Below are 22,665 nucleotides of genomic sequence, written 5' to 3' on the forward strand. Positions count from 1 at the left end.
AGAGTTTGCAGCTAAATTAATTAATTAATTTTTGCTTTTTAGGGCCACACCAGTGGCATATGGAAGTTCCCATGCTAGGGGTGGAATCGGAACTACCACTGCTGGCCTACGCCACAGCCACAGCCACGTGGGATCTGAGCAGCATTTGCAACCTACACCACAGCTCATGGCAACACTGGATCCCTGACCCACTGAGTGAGGCCAGGGGTTGAACCCACATCCTCATGGATACTAGTCAGATTCATTTCTGCTGTGCCACAACAGGAACTCCTGCAGCTAAATTTAAATATACCTTATATATCTATGCTCATGAAATATGTCTAAATAGTTTACACTGGTTCATTTGTGACATATAAATGCTTAATCTTTCGAAGTAAAATCTGTAATAGCTGAATATCAGCAGTAGAAAGGCCATCTGTGGTAGGTAGAACAACAGTCCCTTAATGACACACACATCCTAATCCCTGGAACCTGTAAAGATGTTAGGATACACAGCAAAGGGGAATTAAGGTTGCAGATAGAATTAAGATTTTGAAATAGGGAGATTTTCCCAGATTCTCTTGAGCTCAGTGTAATCATGAGAGTCCTGAAGAGTGAAAAACAATGCAGAATGTCAGTGTCAGAGTAATTAGATATGAGGACTTGATTCAACTGTATCTTTGAAGATGGAAGAAGGAGCCAGAAGCCAAAGAATGCAGGTGGCCTCCAGAAGCTGGAATAGGCAAGCAAACAGATTTTCCATAGAGTATCCAGAAAGAAGCAATCCTGCTGACATCTTGATTTTAGCCCAGTGAGGCCCATTTCAGATTTCTGATTTCCAGAACTGTATTTGTGTTAAAATTGAGGTAATCTGTTATGGCAGTATAGAAAATTAATGTATCATCCAAATGTAAACAGCTTCTTACCCTGTAGAGCAAAACATGTGAAGGGAGTTTAAAGACTTTAAGAAATACTGACCAATTCATCATTTGATTCATACTACTGAACTTCTACAATGATTATACTTGGCTTCAAGTAAATTCAAATCTTAAAAGTAATAAATTTAATTGAAAAAAATCAATAATTAAATTATACCAAATCAATATACTCTCATTCTTTTAATGATGTTTCGGAACAAAGAAAATGTCACACTTATATGGGGTTTTTTATCTTAGTATAGGGCACAAGAAATATTTATCAACAGAAAATATTTTTACAGCTCATATTTTCAAAGATCACTTACAAATATTTGCAATTTCATTCTTATAGGATTCATGTAGTTTTGTACTTGATATGACAGCTTATAGAGATGGAAAATTAAAATAGAGGTTTTTTTTATTAAAAAGACAATAGTACATAATTTAGCCCTTACTAAAGGTATTCAAGAAGAAAGTGGAGATATTTTTCTTTCCAGGGAATTGTCATATACAATTCTCTCCTTATTCTCTATTTCTGCTTCGTTCTCTTGGCGTCACTCTAGTATGCTTATCTCCCTAGTGCTCTCTGGGCGTTTTCCCCCCTCTGTATATATCTGTGCCATGGCTTCTGGTGTCGTTTCCTCTCTTCCGCTCTTCACTGGGACTTCGCCGTGACCGTTTTCTTATTTCTTTTGGCTTGTAGCTACCGTGACTTCTGCTTCGGCTTCTCCTATTCCTCTCATCCCTGCTCTGGCTCCTGTTTCTCCTCTCGTCTCTTCCCGATCCTCTCTTCTCTGGACTCTGGTTATAGCTTCTGGGCTTTCGGTCAGAATCAGAATGGCTCCATTTGCCATTCTCCCCAGAACTCTCTTGTTTGAAAGATCTGGGCTTTTCCTTGTTACTGTGACTGCCAGAACGCTCTTCATCAAGTTTTCTCTTCTTAGACTTGTCGATCTCTTCGTCAGAATCACTGCTGTTATGCCCTGAATGCTTGTTTTTCTTTCTTTTCTTCTTTTGTATGTTTTTTTCTTTGTTGTCACTCTCACTGCTGCTTTCTGAAGTCTCACTAGAGGAGGAAGAGGAGGAGGAGGAGGAAGAGGAAGAGGATTTGTTTTTATGTTTTTTGTGTTTACTTCTGCTCTTCTGAAGCTTTTTCTTTTTTCTATCTTTTTTCTTTTTCTTTTTTTTCTTCTCAAGTCGATCCAGCTTCCTTTTATTGGGAAAAAATAGTAATAGATTATGTAAAAATAGTCCTTTCATTGGCAAATGTAAAATTCTGAATAGACAATATAGTTTCTTAGAAGCTATTAAAAGTGGAATTCACATATAAACACATTCTTTACTTTTATTAAATGACAAATCATTTTCCTCCTTTTAAATTATTTGTCACATATATAATAAGTTTAAATTAAAAAATGCATTAGTTGTCTTACTATACTTCCTTCAATAGTAATGACTAATAAAAAAATTCATACTGAAGCAGAGTTTGAAATTATAAAGTACTCTAAATAAAATAAGTGATCATCTTGGCATAAAAAAGGTTTGTGACATTAGCTGGACTCGTTGAAAGCTCAAATATAAAGCTCTAATCAGATGAAACATTAATTTTATGTATTTACTATTTTAAAATATGGAAATACTAATTAACATTATGCTATCAAAATTCAGGAGCATATTCTCCAGAAATTCTGAATTATTATCCACTTTACATTTTTTAATACTCTTTTTTAGTAACATAAAATAATCAGACTAGTTTTCAACAATCATTTAGATATAAAAATAATTAGGAAATTTTATTAAGGCATTATAAATTTCTATAAAGTACTTTATTGTCTCAGAAGAGTAACTTGTTTATATGATTTGAAATAAAAATGTCTTCACTGGCTTCTGTCTAGCCATTCTCAAAACTCCAGTTATTGAGACATCATGAGCTCCCTCTATTGGACTCGGCAGACATTTTTTGGATTTTTTAATCCAGAGGTAGTCTGTTTAACAAGATTCATATTTATCTTAAATTGAGGCATTTCCAACATTCCTCATAAAATCACAAGAATGTAAAAAGAGTAACACATGGCCCACAATATTTTCTACAAACTGCATGCAAAGACATATACAAATCTATCATGAAAAGTAAACCTACAAGTAAATCTATTTCCAAATTAAATGCTCTGAAAAGTGCAGTGACTCTGTGGTATAAACTGAGTATGTAATCTTATTTTAACTTTCATATTACTGAAAGAAAGGCAAAACTGTATTACTATAGCTGGAAAATAAATCATGATACATGGCTTAAGTACCTTAAACTTAGGGTCAGAGGTGAATATGGCACTAAGATGAAACATAAGAACAAAATGTAGTTGAAATCATTAAATAGATACTTTTTAATTACCTGAGAAGTTTCTGTTTTTGTTTTGTTGTCAGTGACTTTAAAAATTCAACTTCTGGATCTTCTTCACCCTCGCTTGCAACATATTCCTGAATCAACAAACACATCATTAAACTGATAGATTATAAGACAAGTTATCAGACGGGGAACATTTACAAATAAGAAATTCTGTATTTGGGACATGCTACAGCTGAGTACGACATTATGGATTGGAAAGTGGAATTAAAAAATGTTTGTAGGAGTTCTCATAATGGCTCAGCAGGAACAAATGTGACTAGTATCTGTGAGGACACAGGTTTGATCCCTGGCCTCGCTCAGTGGGTTAAGGATCTGGTGTTGCTGTGCCTGTGGCATAGGCCGGTGGCTACAGCTCCAATTCGACCTCTAGCTTGGGACCCTCCATATGCCATGGGTGTGGCCCTAAAAAAGCAGAAAAAATGTTTGTTGCCTTCCTGCCAAAGAGGATCATGATGCACTAAGAAGTTAAATGACTGTTTTGACACCCTTAACAGACTTTATCAGGAGAGGATGACAGAGAAACACAGGATGCTTATAGCATAGCGTCTATTCTCTCTCTTGAGTCCTAAACACTTGAGGACTTAAATACTTACTTCTAACTTAATGAAACATTAAAACCAGGAAGATCATGAACTTTATGGGAAGGTCAAAACATCCACAATTTCTGGCTTTATAATTTCAACAGTAATCATCAAATATATGATTATCCAATATATCAGACAGTACAAATACACAATTATATAGGTTACATGTACAATCCCTAGCAATGTTTGAGAAGGAACATGGCTCTTTTCAGAGCAGCGCAAGTTTGTGCCCGTGGTAGTCTGCATTTTAGTCTCAGCTCTGTCTCTAAACAGCCACGTGACCTTAGGGAAATCACTTTAGTTCTCTGGGCTCCAGGTTCCTCATCAAATGAAATAAATGGTTTATATTAGGACGTCTACAACCCTGTAAACTCAACCATTTTCTGGGTCTACATAGTTTAGTCGAGTAACTTTAAAATATTTCCCACAATTTTGGGGGGTTTCTTTTTATACACTTCTCCCCATTGGTTCTATTTAATGTTACTTCAGGGGAAAGTTAGCAGGAAGGAAAAAGTAACCTTATCACCAGTTCAGTTAGATATTTTATTCACATAAACTCAAGAGGAGCAGTTTCATTTATTAAAATATAGGTTTAAAAACAATTTCTTATTTAGGTTAAAATAATAAAGAAGCAAAATCAAAATACATTTTAGGCATTTTCTTTGCTCTATCTTGCTTTCCTATGGATATATGCATATTGGAAAACATTAAGTAGCAATTCACAAGCAATCACATTTAGATTTATAGACATTTTCAGCTTACTGATAAAAAGATCATTACCTGTGATGGATCATTTGCGGTCAAGTTTCTCCCCAGTACATTTCGTTTCAGTGCAAACCCACTGTTTCTCATCTCCGCTATTAGCTCCGAGGGGTGCATCGATGGCCCTGTTCACAAAAATCACAGTTTGAATGTATCATTTATGTCTCTCTACCTTTTTCGGACTCCACAGTAGGAATGCAGTTGAAGCTTTGTTAAGTAAAATCACAGCTAAATCAACTCAATAATCTTCTGCTGAGCAAATAATCAGATATGATTTTCTAAAACAGCAGTCTGGAGATTCAGAATAGAAAATAATTGCATTTTTCTTTACGTGCTAGGGGATTCTCTTCTTATGTAACTTTGTCATATTGAAAAAGATACATTTAAGTGTTATCTGCTTGGTAGTTTTTAGTATAAAATCAAAGCAAAATGATAAAAGACTGCAATTAAACTTTTAATAGTTATTCTCTCAGCAAGAATTCAATTTAAAAGAGATACATTTAAAGGTGCATGAGCAATTTATTATTCTAGTTTCTAAATTCAAAATTCCTACCCTTATTTATCAAGTATCAATACTGAACACATTGCCATGTGGTTGCTAATTTTCAACATACATAGACACACCACCACCCACCACACATGCACAAATGTGTGTATTCCAGTTAATCCGACACATATACATACCTAGAATTTGAAACTTCTAGTCATTAGTTTGGGGTTGGTGTAAGCAATTTTAGGCTGGCTATAGATGTGTATGTGTTATATTTTCTACAAGCTACTGTTTCCACTTTTGCAAAATCCCAAACTTTTTGAAAAGGCAGCTTGTTTTGGTCACATAATATGCTTTTAAGATATGGACTAGGAGTTCCCATTGTGGCTAGGAACCATGAGGTTGCGGGTTCGATCCCTGGCTTTGCTCAGTGGGTTAAGGATCCAGCATTGCTGTGAGCTGTGGTGTAGGTCGCAGATGTGGCTCGGATCTTGCATTGTTGTGGCTCTGGTGTAGGCTGACAGCCATAGATCTGATTCGACCCCTAGCCTGGGAACCTCCATATGCAGTGGGTGCAGCCCTAAAAAGACAAAAGACAAAAAAAAAAAAAAAAAAAGATACGGACTAAAGATTGATAAGATTGATATAATTAAAAACAATTTTTTAAAACATTTGCACTCTTTCCTCAAACATTATTAGGTTTACACAAGATAGGAGACTCTTTCCTCCTTCCTTCATATGTTCCAGCTTCATTTTGTTTTCCCTGCAGGTAGCAAATAATGCCAACATTTCATGAAAGCTTTTTAAAGTTTCTGGCTCAAATCGTTACACTGGCTTAAATGAACTACACAGAGTGATACATCTGGAATACAAGGAAGATTAAGGCTGTTTCTGCCAAAAAGGAGTTCATAAGGGAAGGTGGGGGATATAGAAACATTCAGAAACCGATTCTTTTGTTTGTTGATTAAATATGTCATCTAAGGAAAAAACTTTTTTTTTTTTTTTTTTTTTTTTTTTTGCTTTTTAGGGCCATACACTTGGCATACAGAAGTTCCCAGGCTAGGGGTCAAATTGGAGCTACAGCTGCTGGTCTGTGCCACAGCCACATCAACGCAGGATCCAAGCTGAGTCTGTGACCTACACTACAGCTCACGGCAACACCAGATCCTTAACCCACTGAGAGAGTCCAGGATCAAACCCGAAACCTCATGGATCCTTGTTGGGTTCGTTAACCCCTGAACCACAAAGGGAACTCCCTAAATAGGTCATCTAATTTCTTTACCTTTTTACTGCTTTATTGGTCTTTTACTACTTATTTACATGTTCATAAAAAACAAAAGGCAAAAGGCAATAAAATCCAAATTTGTTCTCTTGTCAATATCATCTATGGTAAAAGGTTTGGTCAGATAAATTCAGGTGTAGGTTAATAACTTTTATTGGAACCTGGGCTTTACAAACATGAGTAGTCATGTTACCAAGAACAACTGAAAGTTGGCTCTAGGTATTAGGGAGAGAGAATAAGAAAAACCCTGCCTATTTTTGGAGTATGGGAAGTTAATAATGTGCTTATTTAATTTACTGGCGAATAAAAAGACTTATTTAATTGAAAACAAAATCATCATAAAGTTGTACCTTTATTTCACTGATATTAACATTTTATTTTAAAACAACATTGGATTTTTATTCTTTTCTTTTCTTTTTTCTTTTTATCGCCACACATGCAGCATGTGGAGATTCCTGAGCTAGGGGTCTGACTGGAGCTATAGCTGCAGGCCTATGCCACAGCTACAGAAACATGGGATCCGAGCTGCATCTGTGACCTACACTGCAGCTTGTGGCAATGGCAGATCCTTAACCCACTGAGTGATTCCAGGGATCGAACCTGCATCCTCAAAGACAACATTGGGTTCTTAACCTGCTGAGCCACAATGGGAACTCCTGATTTTTTTTTTGCTATTTCTTTGAGCCGCTCCCGCAGCATATGGAGGTTCCCAGGCTAGGGGTCGAATCAGAGCTGTAGCCCCCGGCCTATGCCAGAGCCACAGCAATGTGGGATCCAAGCCACGTCTGCAACCTACCCAACAGCTCACGGCAACGCCAACGCGGATCCTTAACCCACTGAGCAAGGGCAGGGACCGAACATGAGACCTCATGGTTCCTAGTCGGATTTGTTAACCACTGCGCCATGACAGGAACTCCCTGATTTTTCTTTTACATGATTAATTTTTGAAAAATTACTCAACTGGGCTGATAATACTGATAATATGTTAAGTAGAAAATGGAATTTTAACTATTAGTATGGATTGCCTCTAAATGGCACAGAAGTGCTAATATAATTAATAGCTTTAAATTAATTATAGAGTATTCACTTTAGTGGCTTCTCAAATTTCACATGTAGGAACATAATTTTATAAAGTAGAAAATGTCTTTTCTGAAGTGTCAAAACTACGTTTCCTTGTCAACAACTTTTTTAGATGTTAAATGAATTCAAAGCAAACATGCTAAGAATTAGGATAAAAACCACTCCAGTAAAGGGCCAAAGAGCTTGGCCATTATGATGAGAGGTTACTGATTTAATCAATTTTCATCAACAGATGGGTAATTTTAATAAGATGTTTTAGAAAACATGCTTTAAAAATTTTCATTACAGTACTTCCAACTACTTCAAGAAAATGATCTCTCTTTGCTGAGGCTGACATAAATTATACAGATTGTGAAACAAATATTACTCTTTGATCATTTATATTTCTCCAAAACCTCAACTAAGATTCTGTAGTACATATGCTTAGCATATACTTCCTAACCATAAGATTCTAAATACAGGGTTTAGTGAAATAGCTGACAAACAGTGCTCAATAAGTACTAACAATTATTACTTTGATCAGTAGCTATAAAACTTTTATGTTTTCACAAAAAAAAAATGCCCTTAACAGTAACATTTTTCAAAAATCCAGTCTTCTTCACTTCTTTTTGTACTTAAACCTTCTCCTTCCATTATCAAAAGTTCTAGGTTTTGAATATATGACAGGTTGAATTAAGATATATTTAGCAAGATTTTCATACTTTCATGTTATTGTGACAGTGGCTATGTACAGTTAAATTGACAGAAATGACTCTAGCTCTCTGAAAACTCAAAATTTAATTGCTATAGTAGATTATATAGATATGTTGAAAAAATAGTTTTTTAGAAACATGTTCAAAATCAAATGACTACTTTTTCTTGATGCCTTGATAATTTAAATTACAGGTGGAGTTGGGGCTCAAGAATGTTTGGTTTGTTCTTAAATTTGCTATGGTAGGATAATTCTAGAGAATTCAGAAAAGGGGCATTTTTTTCCTCTCTTTTTTTATTACTCAATAAATTTATTACATTTGTAGTTGTACAATGATCATCACAATCCAATTTTATAGGATTTCCATCCCACAACCCCAGGGCATCCCCCCACCCCCCGAACTGTCTCCTCCGGAGACCCCAAGTTTTTCAAAGTCTGTGAGTCAGTATCTGTTCTGCAAAGAAGTTCATTCTGTCCTTTTTTCAGATTCCACATGTCAGTGAAAGCATTTGATGTTGGTATCTCATAAGGGCTCCTTTCTATATCACTTTAGCTGGGCTGGGTTAAGCCCCCATAGCATGAAAACCAGTGTTCCAACCTAGAAAAGCAGGTCCACTGAAGAAACTGTTTTTATTTTCTATTTTATTTATTTATTTATTTATTTGTTTGTTTATTTATTTATTTATTTATTTATTGTCTTTTTGCCATTTCTTGGGCCACTCCTGCAGCATATGGAGGTTCCCAGGCTAGGGGTCCAATCGGAGCCATAGCTGTCGGCCTCGCCACAGCCACAGCAATGCGGGATCCAAGCCACGTCTGTGACCTACACCACAGCTCACAGCAACACCGGATCCTTAACCCACTGAGCAAGGCCAGAGATCGAACCCGCAACCTCATGGTCCCTAGTCGAATTCGTTAACCACTGAGCCACTACGGGAACTCCTGAAGAAACTGTTTTTAACATTCATTAATTTTGCAAACTTTCTTTGCTGTGATATGTGGATAAGCATCAAAATACTGATTGTGACTGTAGTACTCAGGTCCTGATTGGACCCAGACTATTTTCTACTAGAAAAATACCATGAAGTCAGTGGCACAGAAAAGAAAAATTCTCAGAAGGCAAACGATATTGTACAAAATTACGTATGAAAAGGGTTTAATCTATTCATTAAGAGCATTCATTTTTATAGAACTAATAAACAAAAGCAAGAGAAGGTAAAAAATGTTCCGTAGTAAAATAGGTATTTTATCAGAGAACAATACAGGAGTTAAAAGTGCTGGCTAGGAGGAAGGCCCTATCACTGATGCCACAGTTAGAGGACACAGCCCCAGGTGACTGCCACCAACAGCACAGGAAGAAGATGAACACTGAAGGGAGAGGTACTTCTGGTGTTTCACTGCTAGCTTAGGTCCATCTGCTCTTCCCAAGGACACAGGTATCTTTCATTCAAAGTTCATCATTCCTTTCAAACGAAGCACTACCTTCTATAATTTTATCGTTTTCAGAAGGAGAAGAGAGGACCATGAGTTGTATGTTAGGTAAGGCTGTTTTAGAAACACTTCTCCCCTCCTCCTGCCAAATCTAACACAATTTAACTTATAAACTGCTACTGTTTGCTAAAAATAAAATGTTCTGGAGTAAATATCATCTTGTGTGCTGTGACAGAGGTGATCTATTTTTCCCTTCTAGTTGTGTGTGTGTCTCCAAACTTTATACAATGAAAAATTTCAAACCTAGAGAAAACGTAAAGAGCCCTATATACTTACCACACAGCTTCAAGAATTATCAATATTTTGTCTTTTTTTGTTTTATAGATTACCTGCAACATTTTTTGTTTCTTTTTTAATAGAGTATTTTAAATAAAATTTCAGACATCATTTCGGTATATAAATCACTAACAAATATTATGGGCTATTTCTTAAAAATAAAACCCTAACACCTTTGTTACATTTATTAATACTGACAGTTTTAAAATATCATCTAATATCCAATCAACATTCACATTGTCCCAATTGTCTCAAAGTATTTTTACAGTTGCCTTGTTCAGATCAGGATCCAAACAAGGTCCACACATTACATTTGGTTCATTTAGCTCTTAAGTCTCTCTCTCTCTGGGGTATAAATGACACATACCTTAAATAAACCTCTTTTAATCTAAAAAAATTTAGCCAATTTTCCCTCCACCCCCCCCCCCGGCTGCTATTCATTTGCTGAAGAAACTGGGTCATTTGTCCTATAGAATTTCTCCAATTCTGGATAGTGACTGATGTCATTTAATATGTTCTCTTAGCCTCTGTATTTCCTGTAAACTAGTAGTTAGATCTAGAGGCTTATTATTAAATTATTTTGGTATTTTATACCATATACTTTGGAGGAATATATGGAAAATTCTCTAAAGTTCAGATTCAGGAAAATGACACCTGAAAATAAATGCATTTTTGCTAATTAACTAGACTAAGCAAGAAAGGCTAAGACTTCAACCTGGTATGTTCCTGCTTTCACCATGTATTTATTGTAGTCATAGTAACAGTGATATAATCTTTAAGATGTGTGTGTTTTAAAAAAAAGGAGTTCCCACCGAGGTGCAGTGGGTTAAGAAACCAACTGCAGTGGCTTGAGTCACTGCAGAGGTGCGGGTTTGATTCCTGGCTGGGTGCACTGGGTTAAAGGAGGTGGAGTTGCTGCAATTGTGGCATAGGTCGCAGCTGTAGCTTGGCCCTTTAATGGGTGTGGCCATTAAAAAAGAAAATCCCAAACACATCAAAATAAATTATGATTCTTATTTCCATGAAAAGTACATTTATTCTTTCTTTCCTAAAGTTAAATTAACTATATATAGTGAAAAAGCCACTCCCTGTCACTAAATGTAAAAAGGACACTCAGAGACGCTAGTTACTAGTTACCTGATCAAGAGGGAGAATTATGAAGAATTACCTTAGACTTACATTTGATTCCGAACATTACCTAACCTTTTTGCTTAAAAGAAAGCTTATGGAGAGTTATCTTTAAAAAAGACTGAAAAGGGGGGCACAGTAGGAGCATGTAACACAAGTCCCAGGGAAAAAGTGAACAAAGCTATTAATAAAGTGCGTGGGTGATTTTTATTTATATAGATGAGAATGTTTTATGTATGATTTTCTAAAGGTTATGCAAGAACCAATTGTGCTGAATTGTAATAAAACTGCTCCATACTGGGAATTTTCCTGACACACTGCCAGTTCATCTTGGTGGAGGCTCAAAACAATAGGGTTTCTTATTGCCCTTATCCTGAGTTCATACTGAAGACAGCTGATTTGATCTCTATTAAGACATACAATGTAAAGGAAAAATTAAACATTTTATTTTTGTCTGTGTCTGGAAAATACAAAAAAGTAAAAGGCACAAAGAAACTGCCCTTACTGTATGCCAGTGAAAAACACTAGCATTAAAAATAACCCTGCCTTTCAGAATCAATAACATTAAAGATATTTGAGTTATATTGGATTCCGTCTTTAAACTTACATTTTCAACTTAATTTACATGCAGGTACTTTAGTGATGATACCTCCATCACTCAATAGTAAAGAGAATAAAGTGAATTCACAGTCCTAGAGGACTAGGAAAAATCATTTGCGTTGTGATGAACACGAAGTATTACAAGTTGGCCCTATGTGTTACAGAAGTTATGAGACTATGGATGTTCTTGAAAAGTTATGCATCCATAAACCTCAAAAAATTGAGTCAAAGAAGTCAGACACAGGAGAATATATACTGTATGAGTCCACTTACACGAAGTTCATTAATAGGTGAAGGTAATATATGAGGTTAGAAATTAGAGGAGTGGCTATAAGTGTAGGAGGCCAACTGGAAAGGGACAGTAAGGTATTTACTAGGGAGATGGCAATGCTCTATGCTCTACATCTTGTCAGAGACATTGGTTACATGTGTGCATCATTTGTCAAACTCAAATTCTACACTTAACATCAGCGCATTCAACTTTTAAAAAAAAGTTACATGGGATATTTTAAATCAATCGGCAGTAATTACTGAATGACTAAGTTACTGTAGACTCTCACTAGACTTCTATACTAGGTCTCTCTCAAATTATGGAGAGAGCTCTGCATAGGGAATTTCAACTTTCTTATCCCTGGTATATAACATAAAGTGATTTTACAAATCAATATGTAGTACCAAGGGCTTATTATTTTATCTCAGTAGGTACTTAAGAAATAAAGAATAGAGGGAATTCCTGTTGTGGTTCAGTGGGTTAAGAGTCCTACTGGTATCCATGAGGATATAGGTTTGCTCCCTGGCTTCACCCAGTGAGTTAAAGGATTTGGCGTTGCTATAAGCTGTGGTGTAGGTTGCAGACATGGCCTGGATCTGGCGTTACTGTGGCTGTGGCACAGTCCAGCAGCTACAGCTCTGATTTGACCCCTAGCCCGGGAACTTCCATTGTCTCGGGTGTTGCCCTAAAAAAGACCAAAAAGAAAGAAAAAAGAAATAAAGAATAGAGAACTTGGGGAGGCCCCTGGTGGCTCATCGGGTTAAGGATCTGGTGTTGTCACTGCTGTGGCATGGGTTTGATCCCTGGCCTGGGAACTTCTGCATACTGTGGGCATGGCACCCCCACCCCCCCAAAAAAACCCACACAGACCTAAGTAGCAAAATAAAATAGAAATTATTTTCCCACGCAAGTCTGATGACTGTCTTTATCCATTCATTTATTGAAGAGAAAGAAGAGTGTGAGATAAATGCTGCTGGCACAGCAGGATGGCTTCCTAATGGTCAGGGAAAGCCAACCCCAAATGAAGTTGGCTTCTTTTTATAGCCAGAGAGTGGGGGAAGGGGCAGTGTGGTTCTCCTGGTTTGCTAGGGGTCTGAAACATTCCTCATTCCTGATGAGGGTCTGCTTAAGTAAGCCTGATGACGATCTTAAAAACAAAAAACAAAACAAAACAAAAAAACCAGAGAACTTGGTTTTAACCTTCAAGGTTATAATCATTTTGGGAAAGTTAGTTCATATAAGAGAACAGGAAAAATATAAATTGTAAATTTTGTGTTATAAGATATATACAGAGAATAATATGATAGACAGTGATGTTTAGAATAGGTAGCAAAGCCTTTACATTCAGTTACTCACTAAACTATTATTTACTAAGCATGTACATTACACAAGACACTGGGAACAAAAGATAAATAATATACAGTCCCTATTTCAGGAAAGCTTATCCTTTCTAGGAAAGAACTAGAAACGGAGTTTGACTTTCAAACTCTCATAGGTTTAGAAAAAGGTAAAAAATATGGCACTCTAAATGAGTGGGACATGATGAAGGTTCATGTTAAGTTTGATTTGGGTAGAAGAATTAATATTTACTAGGTAGACTACATTTCATTCATTCTTTTTTTCCCAGGTAATCACTAGCTAACTTAATTTACTTGAAGCTAGCAGACCTTGAGTAGATGGAATGATATTAATAGGAAGAGTCATGTAAAAGAGAGTTATGACTGTGACCGAGAATCATAATACCCCTTTGAGATTAGAGGAGAGAGCCTCTACTGGCCTCACACATATCTTTAACACAGAGCAGAGCCATTTACTGACAAAACAGGACTGTGATTAATTTGTTAATATCAATGGAATTTCAACACACTGCCACTTTAAAAAAATTTAATCGCTGAATTATAATAGTGCTTATAAATAGTTCAAAATGAGTAACCACTGGTAATCACTTAGAATAGCCAAAATTTAAAGTACTAATCAAGAGCTCAATGTGACCTTTGAAACACTATGAATTGACAAGTTTTACTGAATAATCTCTTTAACAGGCTAATATTTCTTTGGTGCTATTTAGCTTACTCCTACATTTAAAAAAAAATATGTTTCTGACTGATCAACTATATATATATATATTTTTAACAGGTATAATTGATTTACCATATTGTGTTAGTTTCAGGTATATAGCAAAGTGATTTGGTTATTCAGATATCATGTATATACCTATATTCTTTTCCATTATAGTTTATTATAAGACATTAAATATTATTCCCTGTGCTATACAGTAAATCCTTATTGTTTATCTACTTTATACACAGTATTTGCATCTGTTAATCCTCTACTCCCACTCTACCCTGCTCCCCCTTTCCTTTGGTAACTATAAGATTGTTTTCTATGTCTGTGAGTCTGCTTTTGTTTTGTAAATAAGTTCATTTATACTACTTTTTAGATTCCACATATAAGTGACATCATATAATATCTGTTTCTCTGTTTGACTTATTTCACTCAGTATAATGATCTCTAGGTCCATCTATGTTACTGCAAATGGCATTATTTCATTCTTGTTTATGGCTGAGTGATGACTGACAAGGGCTTAATTCCCAAAATATACAAACAGCTCATATAACTCAATAACAAAAAAACAAATAACCCAATCAATTACATATTAAAGAAGAAGTGGTACCTAACTTTACTTCTTTATTTTGAGGTCAATCCTTTATTTATTTATTAGTTTTAATATCTGACTATTTGAGAAGTTTAACTGGATTCTGGTAACACAAATACTGTAAAATCATGTTGAAGGATCAAAAAAATTCTGCCATCAGATGTAGGGCTATTTCAGTAGCTATGCTGAGAAGATTCAACTTCTTCAAGGAGTTACATAAAAGAACTCTGTTAACAGATACTGCAACAGAAGGGCAACCGAGTTTATCATCTTTCTTTCTAAAGAAAGTCCCTCCAGCATTTTCCTTGGTGTCTTTCTAATACAAGTTAACGATCAGACAATTATTGTGTTAAGCTTTCCAAACACATTCTCAAGTAACAAAAATTCCTCCAACATGAAACACTGATGGAAAGAAAGATGGAGGAGCAGCATATGAGAGCTCTGTTGCAGAAAACTGCTATCGGTGCTATGGCTTCATGTAACATTCTTCAAGAAAAATTAGGTCAAGAGTTAGGGGAAATCAGGCAAGGAAAAGAGTGCTGATAGACAAATGTTTGAAACAAGTATAAAGTAATACTTTCCTCAATTTACGGTATTTATTCATTTTCACATTATTTAAACATACAAAAGCTTTGGCTAAATAAGACTTGAAACATTAAGTACCAATCATCATTTTAGTCATTAGTGGTATGGCTGGATCTCATACTTAGCATTACAAAGAAAAACAAATTTTTGTATATGTCAAGAATATCTAGTGATACCATTTTGAATTTAAAAATGTACTTTTACTGTAAACCAACTATAGTGGAAAAAATAAAAATCATTTTGAAAAATAAAATAAAAATGTACTTTTATTAAAAATGTGAAATTTACTATGTTATCATATAGTCAGTTCCAAATAATCTTTTTTTTTTTTTTTTTTCTTTTTCAGCTGCATCTGCTGCACGTGGAACTTCCTTGGCCAGGCACTGAACATGCACACCAGCAGTAACCTGAGCCACTGAGCCAAGACAATGCCAGGTTATTAATCCACTGCATCACTGCGAGAACTTCCAAATATCCTTAAAATTGGAGCTAAGTTTAAAAAATGGCAAAGTAACTTTAAATACATAGCAACTTAAATCTAAAAAAAGAACCCTCAAATAATTAGTACAATATGAAACATGTTAACAAATTTGGACTCAATGTTTCTTCACTTTTACACTGCTTTTATAACTTTTACATATCAGTCCATTATATAAAGAGCTTGAAATCTCTCTCATTCTCATAAGAAGAAAAAAACTGAAAAAATTAAAAATGAACAAATCTTAGATCTATTAGAGAACTGAGGTCACAGGGCAAATCACTGCCCCCCAGAACAGAGAGACAGGCAATACAGAAATTCAGTTTATCAGGACCAGAAACCACCAACAGAGCCCACAGAGCCAGCAACTGGTGGAAATACCAGTTCTAAATATCCTTTAACGATAAGTGACTATTGCTGGAGACTGATGAGCAAGGACTAGTTTGAGAGATGAAAACTCCTGGGAGCTCAACTTTAAAGGGACCTCCACACTTTTGTGAGTTTTACTTCCAGGAGCCCCACAAGGTTCTCACTGTGACCATCAAAGGATAATCCCCTTGTACTTCCCTCCCAACAGTGGGAAAGGAAAAGTAACCATCTTGAAATATGCCCAGAGCATTCTGTTGTCCTGAACAAATGTTCATCCTCAAAGGAAGCTATTTCACCAGAGCCTAACCCATGGGGAGGGAAGAAAAAAGATGACAAGTGGGTGGAAAAAAGCTGAGAAGCTCTTGTCATGGTTACAGTCCAGGGGCAGGGGCCCACTAAGAGTGAGACCTAGTCATAGGATTATAGAATGCTTCCCTTCCCCCAAGATCTTACCACCACATCAGTAGGGATCCTGTAAAATAACAGAAGATTACAACTGAAGTCAGGCGCAGCTTCTACTAAAAGACTCTAAAGAAACCCAAAGATAACAGAGGAGACAAAAACAAGGACACTAGAGGAAATTTATCCTCTAAAATCTACAGTTACAGCGAAGAATAAACACAATATAATTCCTAAACATAAAATTCCACACTAAAGGCTCAGTTCTGTCTACCTGATACATCATGTCTGGCTTTCACCAAAAAATACAAGTATGCTAATAGGCAAAAATACAGTTTGGAGAGACAAAGAAAGCATTGGAATCAAACTCTGCTATGATAGAGATCCTGGAATTATCAGATTGGGATTCTAAAATAACTAAGATTCATGCTAATGAAAAGGTGGACAAGATGCAAGACATGGTTAATGTAATAAGCTGAGAAATGGAGTCTGAGAAAGAATCTAACGGAAATGCTAGAAATAAAAAACACTAATATATGGAGTTCCCATTGTGGCGCAGTGGAAATGAATCTGACCAGGAACCAGGTTTCAGGTTTGATCCCTGGCCTTGCTCAGTGGGTTAAGGATCCGGTGTTGCCGTGAACTGTAGTGTAGGTCACAGACACGGCTAGGATCTGGCATTGCTGTGGCTCCGGTGTAGGCTGGCAGCTACAGTTCTAATTAGACCCCTAGCCTGGGAACCTCCATATGCTGTGAGTGTGGCCCTAAAAGGACAAAAAGACAAAAAACAAACACAAACCACTAATATAAATGAAGACTGCCTTTGATGAGCTTATCAGTAGACTAGGCATAACTGAGGAAAGAAGTGGTAAATTTTTTAGACAGATCAATAGAAACTTCCCAAACTGAAAATTCAAAAAAAAAACAACCCAAAATATCCAAAAACTGTAGGAAACTACAAAAGGTATAACATATGTACAATAGGAATACCAGAAGAGAGAAGAGAGAAAAGAACAGAAAAAGTATTTGAAATAATAATGCTGAGATGTCTCAAGACTAATAGTAAATAACCAAACCACAAATCAAAGAAGCTCAGAGAACACCAAGCAGAATAAATACCAAAAAATCTATACCTAGGTATATGATATTCAAACTGCAGAAAATCAAAGATGAAGAGAAAAGCTTGAAAGATGACAGAGGGGGAAAAAACCTTACTGAAAAAAGAACAAGGATAAAAATTATATCAGCTTTCTCTTAAGAAACTATGCAAACAAGAGGAGAGTGGGGTGAAATAAAGGTTAAAAGGAAAATCCTACCAACGCAGCAATCATCCATTATACATAAAGAAAGGAAGAACATTTGAGAAGAAATAAATAAAAAGATAAAGTATTTTCTTTTCCTTTACTTTTTTTCTTTTCTTTTTAGGGCTGCCCTCATGGCATATGGACGTTCCCAGGCTAGGGGTCGAATCAGAGCTACAGTTGCTAGCCTACACCATAGCTCATGGCAACACTGGATCCTTGGCCCAGTGAGTGAGGTCAGGGATAGAAACCACATCTTCATAGATATTAGTCAGGTTTGTTTACAGTGCAGCACAATGGGAACCCCTATTTTTCCTATTTTTAACTGATCTAACAGATAACATTTTATTCAAAATGATAACTGCAACAATACATTGGATGCATTATAACTTATGGATAAATGAAATAATATGACAGCTATGTTATAGGAGACAGGAAGAAGGAAATGTGTTACATAACAGAAACTGGTTTACTCTGTTATAAGGTACTGGCACTACCTGTAAAGTGGTATAGCTTTATTTTTAAGTGGACTTAGATTAGTTATAAAAACATATTGCAGGAGTTTCCACTGTGGCACAGTGGAAATGAATCCAACTAGGAACCATGAGGTTGCAGGTTTGATCCCCGGCCTCGCTCAGTGGGTTAAGGATCCGGTGTTGCAGATGAAGCTCAGATCCTACATTGCTGTGGCTCTGGCGTAGGCCAGTAGCAACAGCTCCAATTAGACCCCTAGCCTAGGAACCTCCATATGCCACGGGTTCAGCCCTAAAAAGACAAAAAAAGAAAAAAAAAATCCCCCCAAAAAACCCAAAAACCAACCCCACACCATACTGCAAATTCTAGGGTGACTACTAAAATTGAAAAATAATGCAGTATAACCTATAAGTTAAGAGAGGAGAGAAATACTCAATTAAAACTAGAGAAAACAGGAGAGTGGAAGACAAAAACCATGAACAAGAGCAACCAATAGAAACAATTATATATATGGTAGATCTTAATGTTAATTCTATCAATGATAGACCTAATTATGTTGTCTACAAGAAAACACAATTTAAAAATAAAGACACAGAGAGATTAAAAGTAGGATTTCTTTGAGAGTAGGTTAAGGATCTGGTGCAGCATTGGGGTGCAGGTTCAATCCCTGGCCCAGGAATTTCCAAATGTCATGGGTGTGGCCAAAATCCAAATCTTGTGGGTGCGGCCAACAACAACAAAACAAGCTGATTTCAGATAAAGCAGATTTCAGACCAAGGAAATGTATCAGGATAAAAAGAGACAATTACATAATGAAAAAGGGGTTCCTTCTCCAAGACATAACAATCTCAAATGTGTATGCACCTAACAACATCATTAAAACATGTGAGGCCAAAACTAATAGACAAATACTTTTAGAAAAAGACAAATCCACTATTATAATTGGAGACTTCAATGTTCCTCAATCAGAAATGGACACATCTAGCAGCAGAAAATTAGCAGGATATAGTTGAACAGCACCATCTATCAATTGGATCTAATTGTTATTTACTGAATACTTCATCCAACAACAGCAGAATACATATTCTTTTTCTTTTTTTCTTTTAGGGCCACACTTGAGCATGGAGAGTCCCAGGCTAGGGGTCTAATCAGCTACAGCTGTAGGCACAGCCACAGCCACAGCAATGCCAGATTCAAGCCTCATCTGCCACCTACACCACAGCTCATGGCAATGCCGGATCCTTAACCCACTGAGAGAGACCAGGGATCGAACCCGCAACCTCATGGTTCCTAGTCAGATTCATTTCCACTGCACTACAATGGGAACTCTTCCCACATTCTTCTTAATTAAGCTCATATGGAACATTCACCAAGATCACATTTTGAGTCATAACCTTAACATACACGTTAATATATGTAAAAGAACAGATATCATACAAAGAATGCTTTCAACCAAAATGGAATTAAACTAGAAACCAATAATAGAATGACAGCCATAAAATTTAAAAAAAAAATTGGATATTAAAAATACTTCTAGGGAGTTCCTATGGAGGCTCAGCAGTAATGAACCCAACTAGTATCCATGAGGACACGGTTCAATCCCTGGCCTTGCTTGGTGGGTTAAAGATCCGACACTGCCGTGAGCTGTGGTATAGGCTGAAGACATGGCTCAGATCCTGCATTGCTATGGCTGTGGCATAGGCTGGCAGCTACAGTTTGATTTGACCCCTAGCACAGGAACTTCCATATGCTGTGGGTGCAGCCCTAAAAAGAACCCTCCCTCCCAAAAAGCAAAACCCACACTTCTAAATAACACACTGATAGAAGTCTCAAGAAAATCAACAAAATGCAAATGCAAATACAACTGCTGTATAACAAAGAACATGGGGGCCTTTGTTCCCAGTTTGTGAGAGCCTCTAAATTGTCAAGATTTCCTGAGTAATAGGAGTGTTTTTGCTACTTATGGTGAGCCCCTAGATACAGTCTCCTAAGGAGATGACTCAGGATGGGGCTGGCCACACCAGAAAGGCCAACCATGTGATCAGAAGGTTAGAGTTTTTCAGCCACATGATGTTAGCCTGACCTCTGGGAGAAGGAAAGACTAGAGACTGAGTTCAACCACAAGGCCAATGATTCAATGAATCATGCCTATGTAATTAAACCCTAATAAAAACTCTAGACAGCCTGGGTGAGCTACCCTGGTTAACAATACTCTGTGCATATTGGTGTACACTGATGTATAAGGAAGACAACATGTCCAGACTCCATGGAGAGAGGACATGAGAAGCTACGTGTTTGGGGTAGGGAGGAGAGCAAGGCAATTTTGTGTTAGAGTATGAAATTTAAAGGCAAAGAAAGTGATATGAAAACCACTTTCTTTACTACATATTGAATGATTCCATTTATATGAAATGTCTAGAACAGACAATCATAAAAAAGTAGAAAGTAGATTAGTGGTTGCTTAGGACTGGGGAAATCAGGGACTGGGGATGAGAATTAAAGAATATAGGGTTTCATTTTGTGAAATTAAAACGTTTTAAAATTGACCATGGTAATGATGTGCAACTCTGTGAATATACAAATTCAAAGGCATGGAACTAAATACTTTAAATGAGTAAACTGTATAGTATGTAAATTATAATTCAGTAAGGCTATATATTTATGGTTTTTTTTTTTTTTTTTGTCTTTTTAGAGCTACACCCATGGCATATGGAGGTTCCCAGGCTAGAGGTCAAATTAGAGATGAAGCTGCACCACAGCTCAAGACAATGCCGGATCCTCAACCCACTGAGCGAGGCCAGGGATCAAACCTGTGGCCTCATGGATCCTAGTCAGATTTGTTTCTGCTGAGCCACGATGGGAACTCCAGTAAAGCTATTTAAAAAACACTTTCTTGGAGTTCCCATTGTGGTTCAGTGGGTTAAAAACTGACATAGTCTTCATGAGGATGCCAGTTCAATCCCTGGCCTCACTCAGTGGGTTAAGGATCCAGCGTTGCCTCAGGCTGCAGTGTAGGTTGCAGATGTGCCTTGGATTTGTTGTTGATCTGGCTGTGGCACAGGCCTGCAGCTGCAGCTCTCATTTGACCCCTAGTCTGGAAACTTCCACATGCTGCAAGTGTGGCCGTTTATGGAAAAAAAAAAAAAAAATCCCCACTTGCTCAGAAAACGAAAAGACAAGCCACAGACTTGGAGAAGATACCTCCAGAAGACACATCTGATAAAGGACTGTTATCCAAAATATATAAAGAACTCTTTAAACTCAACAATAAGAAAACAACCCAATTTAAAAAAAAAAGGCCAGGAGTTCCCATCATGGCTCAGTGGAAACAAGTCTGACTGGTATCCATGAGGACACAGGTTCAATCCCTGGCCTTGCTCAGTGGACTAAGGATCTAGCGTTGCTGTGAGCTGTGGTGTAGGTTGAAGATGCGACTTGGATCTGGAGTTGCAGGGCTGTGGCCAGCAGCTACAGCCCCAATTCGACCCCTAGCCTGGAAACCTCCATGTGCTGCAAGTGCGGCTATTAAAAAAAAAAAAAAAAAAGGCCAAAGGCCTTAACAGATACCTCGTTAAGAAGGTATACAGATGGGAAGTAAGTATATGAAAATATGTGCTGCATAATATGTCATCAGGGAAATGCAAAATAAAACAATGAGATACCTCTACACACTTATCAGAATGGCCAAAAGCCATAACACTAACGATGCCAAATGCTGGTGAGAATGTGGATCAACAGGAACTCTAATTCACTGTTGGTAGGAATGTACAATGGTACAGCTACTTTGGAAGACAGTTTGGCCATTTCTTATAAAACTAAATATACTCAATATGTAATCCAGCAATCATGTTTCTTCATATTTACTCAAACGAGTTGAAAACATGACCACACAAAAATGTGCACACAGATATTTATAGCAGCTTTATGTGTAACTGCCAAAACATGGAAGCAGACAAGATGTCCTTCAGCAGGTGAATGGATCAATAAACTGTGGTATAACCAGACATTAGGCTATTATGCAGCACTAAAAAGAAACGAGCTATCAAGTCGTGAAAATGGAGGAAACTTAAATGCATATTACTAAGTGAAAGAAGCCAATCTGAAAAGGCTACACACTGTAGATTCCAATTCTATGACCTTCAGGACAAGGTGAAACTATGGAGACAATAAAAAGACAAGTGGTTAACAGGGGTGAGAGGAGAGGGAGGGATGAACACTCAGAGCACAGACGGTTCTTTAGGGCAGTGAAACTACACTGTTTGATACTATAATGGTGGGTAGATGCCATTGTACATTTGTCCAAACCCATGAAATGTACAATACCAAGAGTGAGCCCTAAGGTAAACCATGGATTCTGAGTGATAATGATGTGTCGATGTAGGTTCATCAACTGTGACAAATGTATCTCTCTGTTGGGGGACACTGATAAAGCAGGAGGTTACACATTT

The 22,665-nt window shown here is 36.9% G+C and overlaps 1 protein-coding gene across 2 annotated transcripts in view; it reads right to left on the reverse strand.

Moving 5' to 3' along the window:
* Positions 1-1,082: 1,082 nt before the first annotated feature.
* CIR1 (corepressor interacting with RBPJ, CIR1) overlaps positions 1,083-22,665 on the reverse strand; it is a 37,402-nt gene continuing 15,819 nt past the window's right edge. Inside the window, exons 7-9 of one of the 2 annotated variants that reach the window (XM_084998101.1) lie at positions 4,665-4,771; positions 3,286-3,371; positions 1,083-2,106 (exon numbers count right to left, since the gene is read on the reverse strand). In XM_084998101.1, coding sequence (XP_084854227.1) covers positions 1,473-2,106; positions 3,286-3,371; positions 4,665-4,771 — 827 coding nt within the window. In that variant the 3' untranslated portion in view covers positions 1,083-1,472. 2 annotated transcript variants of the gene reach the window in all.

This window comes from Sus scrofa, chromosome 15 (assembly GCF_054392235.1).
Source record: "Sus scrofa isolate SSC_HxYL_T2T_F1_AM1 chromosome 15, Sscrofa_HxYL_maternal_Yorkshire_Landrace_v2.0, whole genome shotgun sequence".
NCBI classification, from domain to species: domain Eukaryota; kingdom Metazoa; phylum Chordata; class Mammalia; order Artiodactyla; family Suidae; genus Sus; species Sus scrofa.